The 12472-nt window shown below is 36.0% G+C and overlaps 1 protein-coding gene and 1 long non-coding RNA gene across 7 annotated transcripts in view; one reads left to right on the forward strand and one right to left on the reverse strand.

The window, feature by feature from the left end:
• The window catches only part of LOC127495418 (NACHT, LRR and PYD domains-containing protein 12-like), a 107100-nt gene that overhangs the window by 59252 nt on the left and 35376 nt on the right, over positions 1-12472 (forward strand). Inside the window, exons 12-13 of one of the 6 annotated variants that reach the window (XM_051862254.1) lie at positions 373-401; positions 12259-12400. The exons of 4 other annotated variants lie outside the window; for them this stretch is intronic. In XM_051862254.1, the coding sequence (XP_051718214.1) occupies positions 373-401; positions 12259-12400 (171 nt within the window). The remainder of the gene's footprint in view (positions 1-372; positions 402-12258; positions 12401-12472) is intronic. One more of the 6 variants, XM_051862256.1, reaches the window with a different exon arrangement.
• The window catches only part of LOC127495432 (uncharacterized), an 89386-nt gene that overhangs the window by 48681 nt on the left and 28233 nt on the right, over positions 1-12472 (reverse strand). Inside the window, exon 3 of the long non-coding RNA XR_007925123.1 lies at positions 12303-12398. This is a non-coding gene — a long non-coding RNA (uncharacterized LOC127495432). The remainder of the gene's footprint in view (positions 1-12302; positions 12399-12472) is intronic.

Genomic DNA, 12472 nt, shown 5'->3' on the forward strand with positions numbered 1-12472 from the left:
GGTGAGACCAAACATGACAATTGTGTGTTTGATCACATGAGTTAAATGATATGTAATGAGGAACACGTGGGTCCTGTGAAGCAAATGTCTTCCTGTAGGAGTGTATTAGAGGTGCAAGTCATTGTTTCTCCACACAGAACCGTCCTTATATCACTATGAAACAATATGTGACATTCAACTCTGTGTGTCTGTTCAGTCCTGAAGCACATGACAGTTTGAAAACAGCACAATTGAACATGCATGAATCTCATTCTATCAGCAGCAGTATGTGGCAATACTTGTCATTATATCTCCTCTACTGATCTGAGACCAGAGTGAATCACAAACTACAGACACTTGAACTACAACTCAAACTGTCATTATTCTCTACAGGTTGAGTGATTGTGGAGTCACAGATGAAGGTTGTGCTGCTCTGGCTTCAGCTCTGAGATCAAACCCCTCACACCTGAGATAGTTGCTCTCTGATATGAAGGATGATCTACATTATAAACTGAAGGAACTAAAATATTGTGAGTATATTTTTATTTAAAGCTTTTAAATTGACCCAAGTTCAGTAACAGCCTCATATGTGTGTAACTGGAGAATATAAGACAATAATTCTGCTCCACTTTAGTATCTGTACTTTAAACTGTTTAATAAGAGTTTAATTCTGTGATATGAATATGATCTATGAATATATGAATATTTTCACCTCTTACAGTGTCTCTGTGTGTAAGTGATAAATAGAGAGTTGTTTATCATTTACTGTTATTAATCTATTAGCAGTTTTTAATTCACATCTCTGGCTCTAATATGAATATACTAAAATCTTTGGCTGTGTTTTTTCTGAAATGATCTCCTGATGTGATGTGACAGCAGTAATGTCTCATACTCAAATGTGACTGTCTGTGTGTTTTATTGTAGGACTCTCAGTATTTAGACGTCAGTCCAGTTTCCTCAGGATCAGCTGATGGTGAATAAGGAGCTACAGAGACTGAAGACACAGAGGGTGCTTCTCAAGGCTGCACCACGAGGAGGCGAGGAACGAGGAGTGAGGAAGCTTCCTGAGGAGTCATGAGCGAGCATACACAGGTGCATCCTTTGCGGAAGTCTTTCTCGTCGAGAAACATGACGCACGTATACATTCTCCTCCCCCTTCATATCTGTCACAATAATCTAAAAGTATGCTTTACTTTTGCAGTTTAAATAAACTTTACATCTCACATATTTCAACGGAGCATCTTGCTTTATTAATATTTATTATATTTTTTTAAATAACCAAACTTTAACAACATGTGGGTAGATCCCTCGAGTGCAGCTTTAAAGTAACGCTAAAGGGAGCACGGATATCATTTCACTTGGTTCAGTTCCTCCGTCCTCGCGTCTTTTCTTTGTGTCCTTCCCTCGCATGCTGAAAGGGTGGAGCTAAGACGCGAGGAAAGGAAGCGAGGAAAGGAAACGAGGATGCACAAATAAGAATTGAGAAACACCCAGAGACACACAGCGATCACACTGACATGTGTGTGTGACTTCACACCAGTTTCTTGTTTTATAGTAATGCTCATGAAAATGAGAGCTGAACTAGCTCATTTGAATTGTTTCAAATTTGTTAGATATTGATTACAATGTAGATTGTGCAACACTTAAAACACGCAGCAAATGATTAAAGCAAAGTGAAAAAACAAGTTAGTTTTAATAAGCAAAAAGTTTAGTATCACACCGAACTATTGCGGTCGTGAAACTGTGGTGAGTCCTGCACTAGTCAGAACGATAACAGATAAACTTTCAAGCGAAATAATCATATTCAAGCATTTAACAGTTAAGTTAATTACTTAACGCACACAATACTGCACAAAATAAAGCGATCACGAAGACTTTCTCTGTCCGAAACTCGTACAATCTGGGCCAATATGAACTAATACAGTAAAGTGGAAATTTACCGCACATCATCAGTTAAATTTGGTAATATACTGACACCTGTTGGCACATTTGTGTAATTTAGAGCAGAGATTAAGTCGTGATCACGAGAAAACAACTTTTGTTATCTCGAGATCGCGAGAAAATTAAGTCGTGATCACGACAAAACGAGACAGAAAAAAATAATAATCCATGGCCGTTTAGGGCTTCCGTAATTTTTTGTGATGAGCTATTAAATGTTTCCACCTAAATCTTCCCATTCTTTTACTGGTTTATTTTTTTCCTCCTGCCTCTGAACACAGTTAATTACTAATGTCTATATGCAGATGTTAATATCAAGTATTTCTAAAGCCAACAACAAAAAGCAGTGATATGACAGTGACTCTTGCTTTATTCCTCACTTTATATTAAAAGGAAAAAAGAAAAAAAAAACAGCCTTCTGTCAAAGAAAAGATTATGAAATTAAATGAAATATTTGTATTGTCCATTTGCATGGAAATTTGTCCTTTCCTTTTGACACTCTCAACAGGATCTGTAAGCTCACACCAAAACTACTTAATTTCCTCAAAATATACAGTATCTGCATCGACTTCTTATAGATACAGTCCATATTTAGAGTTCAATTCAAATGATTATCCAGAAACAATACAAAATATTTAACATTTTCGACCTTTTCAGCAGCTTGGCTGTTAATATTATTGTATAACTTTATCTGTTCACCATATAAAGTGATCGCGTCTCTTCAGAAAATGTGGATTAAACCGCTCGATTCATTCGGATTAGTTTTACAATGTCTTTATGAACTTTTTGAAGTGGTAGTTGTGTGGACTGTCAATAGAAAGCCAGAAATATCTCTGATTTTATTAAAATATTTTCATTTGTGTTTCGAAGATGAACAAAAGTCTTACAGGTTTAGAACGACATGAGGGTGAGTAATTTAATTTCATAATCACCATTAATTTTTGTGTGAACTAACATTATGACAGCAGAGATGGGAATAAAAAGTTTTCTTTCTGATTGTATAATTTCTGCAATTGAACTGAATCAGTTTTATAGTAGATTTCAGTGTTAGAATTGAATCTGGCCTGCATTATTTCCCAATCCATCTGCCTCTCTCACTTTCACAATCTATAAAATGATTTCCAAAAAAGCCCCAAAATAATTAAAACAAATTTGATGTACAATACTGTTAAAAAGTTTGGTGTCAGTAAGATTTTTTTCTAAGAAATTAATACATTTATAGAGCAAATATGAATTAAATTGATCAAAAGTGATGGTAAAGACACTGTTACAAAACAGATTCATTCTTCTATAAGTAAAGTCAGAGGCATTTTAGTTTAATCATGTCTTTTATTTACTGTTTATTTATTTCCTGTATTTTTCAGAGTAAATTCTGGATTTCTGGAGGCTTGGAAAAACTGATGAAGAGCAGATGAAGATGGTTATTATCAGATTACCAAAATGACAAATGATATAATGGAATAATTAAGGCATATTTCTGAATATTATTATGGCTAGTTAAAGCTCAAAAAATAAAAATAAAAAAATAAATATTCATATACAACTTGTTAATTATGACAGTATTAATTCTATAATAATAATAAATCTGTAACTTTCTGCTTGTTGTACATTTTCATCAAGAGTATGAGAAAAAAGTGTTTGGTGGAGAGTGTTTCTTTCCTCTCCCAGGCCTCAAAACTCTGATAAACTCTTTTGTCATTTATTTGCCTGTAGGCTGGAGACAGTGTTCGTAAACTGAACAGACGTGTGCAGTTTCCTCAGATCTGGATCTGAGTGAGGAAGCTTCCTGAGGAGTCATGAGCGAGCATACACAGGTGCATCCTTTGCGGAAGTCTTTCTCGTCGAGAAACATGACGCACGTATACATTCTCCTCCCCCTTCATATCTGTCACAATAATCTAAATGTATGCTTTACTTTTGCAGTTTAAATAAACTTTACATCTCACATATTTCAACGGAGCATCTTGCTTTATTAATATTTATTATAATTTTTTTAAATAACCAAACTTTAACAACATGTGGGTAGATCCCTCGAGTGCAGCTTTAAAGTAACGCTAAAGGGAGCACGGATATCATTTCACTTGGTTCAGTTCCTCCGTCCTCGCGTCTTTTCCTTGTGTCCTTCCCTCGCATGCTGAAAGGGTGGAGCTAAGACGCGAGGAAAGGAAGCGAGGAAAGGAAACGAGGATGCACAAATAAGAATTGAGAAGCACCCAGAGACACACAGCGATCACACTGACATGTGTGTGTGACTTCACACCAGTTTCTTGTTTTATAGTAATGCTCATGAAAATGAGAGCTGAACTAGCTCATTTGAATTGTTTCAAATTTGTTATATATTGATTACAATGTAGATTGTGCAACACTTAAAATACGCAGCAAATGATTAAAGCAAAGTGAAAAAACAAGCCATAGACAATAGATTTATTGTGCAATACAGACAGTGTTGGGAAAAGTTCAGTCTGAGACTACAGAAGAGACAGGTGTTGTAAATTTCTCTACCAGCAGAGGGCAACAAAGATTACTCACATAATTTCACTGAATATTTATTTCCGTAATATATTTGTATTATTTATCTGTTTTTTACGGAAGCCCTAAACGGCCATGGATTATTTATTTTTTTCTATCTTGTTTTGTCGTGATCACAACCTAATTTTCTCGTGATCTCGAGATAACAAAAGTTGTTTTGTCGTCATCACGACATAAAAGTTCTTTTTACAGTGATTGATTCTGAAACACACTGTACCCGGATTCTACTGTTGCTATAGTAACGAACACAACTTTCACGCGCATCTGATCGACGGATAAATCATGCGCACCTAAATCTTCCCATTCTTTTACTGGTTTATTTTTTTCCTCCTGCCTCTGAACACAGTTAATTACTAATGTCTATATGCAGATGTTAATATCAAGTATTTCTAAAGCCAACAACAAAAAGCAGTGATATGACAGTGACTCTTGCTTTATTCCTCACTTTATATTAAAAGGAAAAAAAAAAAAAAAAAACAGCCTTCTGTCAAAGAAAAGATTATGAAATTAAATGAAATATTTTTATTGTCCATTTGCATGGAAATTTGTCCTTTCCTTTTGACACTCAACAGGATCTGTAAGCTCACACCAAAACTACTTAATTTCCTCAAAATATACAGTATCTGCATCGACTTCTTATAGATACAGTCCATATTTAGAGTTCAATTCAAATGATTATCCAGAAACAATACAAAATATTTAACATGTTCGACCTTTTCAGCAGCTTGGCTGTTAATATTATTGTATAACTTTATCTGTTCACCATATAAAGTGATCGCGTCTCTTCAGAAAATGTGGATTAAACCGCTCGATTCATTTGGATTAGTTTTACAATGTCTTTGTGAACTTTTTGAAGTGGTAGTTGTGTGGACTGTCAATAGAAAACCAGAAATATCTCTGATTTTATTAAAATATCTTCATTTGTGTTTCGAAGATGAACAAAAGTCTTACAGGTTTAGAACGACATGAGGGTGAGTAATTTAATTTCATAATCACCATTAATTTTTGTGTGAACTAACATTATGACAGCAGAGATGGGAATAAAAAGTTTTCATTCTGGTTGTATAATTTCTGCAATTGAACTGAATCAGTTTTATAGTAGATTTCAGTGTTAGAATTGAATCTGGCCTGCATTATTTCCCAATCCATCTGCCTCTCTCACTTTCACAATCTATAAAATGATTAAAAAAAAAAAAAAAAAGCCCCAAAATAATTAAAACAAATTTGATGTACAATACTGTAAAAAAGTTTGGTGTCAGTAAGTTTTAGTTTAACTGAGCTATTTCCATTTACATATAATATTTTAACCATCTTGCAGAAATAATCACCAAAGCCAATCTTGAAATAAAAAAACGTGTTCTAAAGTATCAAAAGCTTTATAATAATGTAAGAAAAAGATGAAGCTGTCATTATAAATTATATCAGAATAATCTGAAATGTCTAATATCAATCTTATGTTATTAGATATGTGTCTATTTGGCATAAAGCCGGATTGTGTTTCATCAATAATAGAATGTAATACTCCTTTTAATCTTTTGGCAAATACTAAAGCAATTACTTTATAATCAATGTTTAATAATGTTATTGGATGCCAATTATCTAATAAAGTAATATTTTTACTTGGCTTGGGAATTAAAGTGATCAGTCCTTGGCATAGTGTAGGTGGGAGAGAAGATTTATTTATGCTTTCCTTAAAGACGTTTAACAAAAAAGGGGCAATGTTTTTACTGAACAGATAGAATTCTGACGTTAGACCATCTGTGCCAGGGGATTTATTGATTTTTAAAGATTTAATTGCTTCTTCAATTTCTTTTAAAGTAATGGGAGAATCGCAAATGGCTTGATCGGTGTTACTTAATTGATTAATGGAAAATAACGACTCAAAAGAATCATGAGCATGCTGATTGTTAAATTTAGATGTATATAAATCGTGATAGAATTTAGCACAGAAATTGGCAATGTCCTTTTGGTCTTCACAGAGAGATCCATCAATTATAAGCTTTCCAATCAATTTTTTTTCATTTGTTGTTTTTCTAGTCTAAAAAAATAAGAGTTTTGCTCACCTTCCTCAATCCATCTTTTCCGTGATCTAACAAACGCTCCCTCAGCTTTTTGTTTGTAAAACTCATCTAACGCATTTTGATGATGCGCAAGCTCAACTTTTTCAGCATCAGACAGAACCATATTAGATAGAAGATTTGAGATTTTAGATATTATAATACTCTCTTCATTTCTTTTCTTTTTAGTCAATTTGCTACTAAAACTACTTAAGTATTTACGAATTTCATATTTCACCAATTCCCAATTACTGCAAAAATTGTTTTCCTTATTAGCTTTTTCCCAATAATTAGTGATTATGAAATTAACTTTATCCTTTACTTCATTGTACTTGAGCAGTGAAATATTCAACTTCCAATATGAGGTAGTTCTTTGTAAATTAGCAGTATCTGAAAGAGGAATGCATATACATATACAATGCATGCCTTCTTAGCTGCCATAGTTGCAACTCTTGAGTCATCAGAACACTGTTTCCGTTTAGTAGCGCCTCCCGGAAATAGGTGGATAAAGTGAAAGTGAATGTTCAGAGTTGATATTCCCCATTTTAACAACCAGACTCGATTCTTTTATATAACGAGTATCAGCGTGTTTAATGGGAACCTTTGTAATGAATTTGCGTATGGCTTCTTGAAAGGTGAAGTTTTTATTTTATTATTATTATTAATTTAAGAATCTGTATTCTCGGGTCTGGAGACACTTTAGGATGACTTCTGCTTTAGGCCTAATATTTTACTTTATTCTTTATTCTTTATTCTTCTATTTTTATGCGCATTTTGGGATATCGCATCAAAAACTGCTGGATGGAAACGCCAGATGCGGAAAAATTCTAAAAATGCGCACAAAAATCTTATGCGCTCGTTTGAGTCGGATAATTTTTTTATCCGATAAAAAAACATTAGCATAAACTACGATGGAAATACATTTACCGATTAAATTGCGCATAAAAAAAAAATCATGTGACTTTGCGCGATGGGACGGCATAACTGTAATAACCAGCGGAAAAATCTTGTTGAAAAGCATCTGAAATGCTGTTTTGGTCAATCAGAAGTTTGTCGTCAAACTGGTTCGGTATAATTCCTCCCATAACTGTCGTATAAACAGCAGCTTCCCCTCTGAGGTTTATTGTGTTTCGTCTGCGCGATCTGTGACGCAAATAATTTATTGTAGCTATACGAAAATTATTATATACAGTGGCTTCTTCTACGTTTCTTAGCGATATTTAACACGAGTTTATCAGGAAGTGACGATTTTGTTCTCTTTGACTCACTTGATGGAAACGGTGCTTTATTCTCAAATGTTTTATGCGATATTGCAATTTTGCGCATAAGTTAAATTCGCAACTTTGGAATGAAAAATAGTGTGTTTGAGTGAACGTCACCGCCTCGTGATCCTGTTTCTGACCAGTTGAGCTGAATTGTTGTTGTTGTCATTTCCGTCCAGAGTGTTGGAGATCAGATTCTGTTTCAACTGTTCAGATTCATCATGGATGACACACAAACATCCAGAGATGAAGATGTTTCTCCTGAATGCAGGTACTTTGAATAAACATAAATTATATTTAAAATATAGATGTTTTTAAGTAAAAAGTTTATTACAAACAAGACAAGACCTAAAGTGCTTTTGATGAAAAATACTTTTTAAAGACCTTGTAATAAAATTATTATAATCATAAAGAATCAAATCTGTCTTTGTTATAGTTTAGTTCATCAAAAGAGATCAGAACCAGAGCCCAGCTGTGTGTCTATGAGGAGTGACAGGTCTATGGGTCGTATAATAGAGTTTAAGAGTGAAGATACACGGACTGATCTCAGGTATAACACATCTGTAAAATATGATTTTGGTGTGGCATTTTGTATTATCAGAATAGTATTCTGATATTGAATTATTATTTTTGTAATTTGTTTATAGTTTTTTTTTTTTTATCTTTATCTGATATTTTAACATAAATAGTGTTGCTCACACAGAGACACACATCTATGAGAGTGCTTAGTTGAAAGTACAGTTTTTGTATCAACATAGTGTGAATAAAAAACCTTAAAGTGTTTCTAGGGATAAAAGAATGTGTTTTTTTTGTTTGTTTGTTTGTTTTAATACAGTAATTTAAAGCATTCACTTTAATCTGTCTCTGTTACAGTTCAGTTCATCAGAAGAGAACAGAACCAGAGCCCAGCTGTGTGTCTATGAGGAGTGACGAGCCTAATGGTCATAAAATAAATTTTCAGAGTGGAGATACACAGACTGATCTGAGGTATAACATTTCTGTAAAAGATATGATTTAATTATGATACAGAATACAAAAATGACTTTCTGCTTATTATCTCAAGTAATAATGAGGTATTTTAATTTTACAGCCATGAAGTCCTCAACAGGTTTAGATCAAATCTGATGAAGAAGTTTGAGTGTCTGTATGAGGGAACAGCACAGCAGGGAAACCCAACACTCCTGAATGAGATCTACACAGAGCTCTACATCACAGAGAGTGAGAGTGGAGAGATCAGTAATGAGCATGAGGTGAGACTGATTGAGACACAATCCAGGAGAGCAGAAACAGAGGACACACCGATCCAATGCAATGACATCTTTAGACCTTTACCTGGACAAGACAAACCCATCAGAACTGTGCTGACAAAGGGAGTCGCTGGCATTGGAAAAACAGTCTCTGTGCAGAAGTTCATCCTGGACTGGGCTGAAGGGAAAGAGAATCAGGACGTCCAGCTCATATTTCCACTTCCTTTCAGAGAGCTCAATTTGATGAAGGACAAAACACTCCGTCTTTCAGATCTTCTTCATGTCTTTTTCCCTGAAACAAAAGAAATGGAAATATCCAGTGACAAATACAAAGTGTTGTTCATCTTTGATGGACTGGACGAGTGTCGTCTGTCTCTGGATTTTCAGAGCAATGTGAGGTTGTGTGATGTAAGTGAATCAGCCTCAGTGGACGTGCTGCTGATGAACCTCATTGTGGGGAATCTGCTTCCCTTTGCTCTCATCTGGATCACCTCAAGACCAGCAGCAGCTGATCTCGTCCCCTCTGAGTGTGTCCATCGAGTGACAGAGGTACGAGGCTTCAATGAGCCACAGAAGGAGGAATACTTCAGGAAGAGAATCAGTGATCAGAGTCTGGCCAATACAGTCATCTCACACCTGAAGTCATCAAGGAGCCTCTACATCATGTGCCACATCCCAGTGTTCTGCTGGATCTCAGCCACTGTTCTTGAGAAGATGATGAGTGAAGCAGAGAGTGGAGAGATTCCCAAGACTCTCACTCAAATGTACACACACTTCCTGATCCTTCAGACCGACATCAAACATAAGAAGGACTATGAGAAGAACGTGACAGATGAAGACATGATCCTCAAACTAGGGAAAGTGGCTTTTCAGCAGCTTGTGAAAGGCAATGTGATCTTCTATGAGGAAGACCTGAGAGAGTGTGGCATTGATGTGACAGAAGCATCAGTGTACTCAGGATTGTGCACTCAGATCTTCAGAGAGGAGTTTGGCTGGTATCAGGGGAAAGTCTTCTGCTTTGTTCATCTGAGCATTCAGAAACATCTAGCGGCTCTGTATGTGCACCTCTCCTGTACAAACAACAACATAAATGTGTTTGACCAAATCACTAAACAGAGCAAGCCGTTTCAACACAAATCATCAGAAACAGTTTCATTATCTGAGCTGCATCAGAGAGCTGTAAATGAGGCTCTACAGAGTAAAAATGGACATCTGGACCTTTTCCTGCGGTTTCTTCTGGGTCTGTCAGTGAAGTCTCATCAGATTCTCCTACAAGGACTAATGAAACAGACAAGCAGAAGATCTGACAGCAACAAGGGAACAGTTGAGTACATCAAGATGAAGATCAGGACCATTGACTGTCCAGAGAAATCCATCAATCTGTTCCACTGTCTGAATGAACTGGGTGATCATTCACTAGTGAAGGAAATACAACAGTATCTGAAATCTGGAAGAATAAAGGAAGCCAAACTCTCTTCATCTCAGTGGTCAGCTGTAGCTTTTGTGTTGCTGACAGCAAAGAAAAAGCTAGATGAGTTTGATATTAATAATTTTGTTGGAATAAACAATAAAAATAAAGTAAAGGCTCTTCAGAATCTGCTGCCTGTGATTAAAGAATCCAGATCAGTTCGGTAAGTATCAGTGAGAACAATCACTTCAGGGGTCCTATTACGCTTTTCCACTTCAGTTAGTCGTTAATGTTGCTGTTTGAGCATAAAAAGATCTGCAAGGCTACAAAGCTTAAAGGAACACTCCACTTTTTTTGAAAATAGGCTCATTTTCCAACTCCCCTAGAGCTAAACAGTTGAGTTTTACCGTTTTCGAATCCATTCAGCCGATCTCCGGGTCTGGCGGTAACACTTTTAGCATAGCTTAGCATAGTTCATTGAATCCGATTAGACCGTTAGCATCTCGCTCAAAAATGACCAAAGAGTTTCGATATTTTTCCTATTGAAAATCTTTGGTCATTTTTGAGCGAGATGCTAACGGTCTAATCAGATTCAATGAACTATGCTAAGCTATGCTAAAAGTGGTACCGCCAGACCCAGAGATCGGCTGAATGGATTCCAAAACGATAAAACTCAACTGTTTAACTCTAGGGGAGTTATAAAATGAGCCTATTTTCAAAAAAAGTGGAGTGTTCCTTTAAAGTCCACTCCAAAGGGCGATTTTATTTAACAGATTCCACTTTTCAAGAACTACAATGACCAACTTGTTTGTACTACAACATGTTTTTTCTGGGTCTTATGAAGTCATAGTGTTATTTGTTTAAATAATCTCAGCCCGCGGAACACGCAACAAAGGGGACAAGGCCTCGTTGAGCTGTATTAGAGAAGACAGTGTTGTTGCTATGTCAAAGAGACGCTGTTTTTTACACAATGTTTCCAAAGCTCATTCGTTTGACCTTTCTAAGGCGGACAAATTTAGAGTGGTTAAAATTTGTTTTAAACACTGTTCCTGAACATTATAACCCCAATGTTTATCTGTGCGCTGCACATTTTATGAAGAACGGCCTATTTTCTGTTGCTTTTGTAAGCACCTGCACTGTGAAATCCGTGCTTGCAAAGTCTGTGCATGAAATCCATTCTGCACAATCCCCTTGTTCGTTAACATTGTCAGGGTCTAAATCAGGCTCGAATTGGTTTGAAATTGATGCCACCCTGAATCTTTACACTAGAGAACTCGCAGTTATGGAGGGTCAGGACATTTCCCGAACACACGGTGCTGAAAAAATGGTTGGCTCTTTGTTGCTCTTTACCATAGACAACTTGCCGGCTCAGGGTGCTGACCCACCAAAAACTGTCCAATTAGAGACGAAATGCTGTGTATGCCCGTGCCTCAAAATACAGAGGGAGAGATTTAATAGAGAGAGGTTAGAGTGACAGCAAACCGCAGCCTTTTTTACAGGTGCCAATCACAACACATGAAAATGAAAACATATTCTAGTACACCCCAAAAACAAAATCAAGACTTCGTAAAAGGCCATAATAGGACCCCTTTATTCTTAATCTTATTCTTATCTTAAGAGATCAACAAACATGTCTGTGATTTCTCACCACTGTTGAGTAAATAGGAACCACGTTGTAAATAGAAACATTTGACGTTCTCCAGAGCGCAAACACTAAAGTGCACTGGAGTAATTGCCAAATCTGTTTCACCAATATGATATTTTTACAGTATCAACTGAGGGTGCTTATATTTATATTTGACTCTACAGGTTGGTTGATTGTGGTCTCACAGATGAAGGTTGTGCTGCTCTGGCTTCAGCTCTGAGATCAAACCCCTCACACCTGAGAGAACTGAATCTGTCTATGAATAAAATAGGAAAATCAGTGTATCTGCTGTCTGATGTACTACAGGATCCTCACTGTAAACTGGAGAAACTGCTGTAAGGTCATATTTGACATTTTAGATCTCAGTCTAATGATCCATCAAACAATCATTTGTGCTTTAAGTTTGT

Source organism: Ctenopharyngodon idella, chromosome 15 (assembly GCF_019924925.1).
Source record: "Ctenopharyngodon idella isolate HZGC_01 chromosome 15, HZGC01, whole genome shotgun sequence".
NCBI lineage: Eukaryota > Metazoa > Chordata > Actinopteri > Cypriniformes > Xenocyprididae > Ctenopharyngodon > Ctenopharyngodon idella.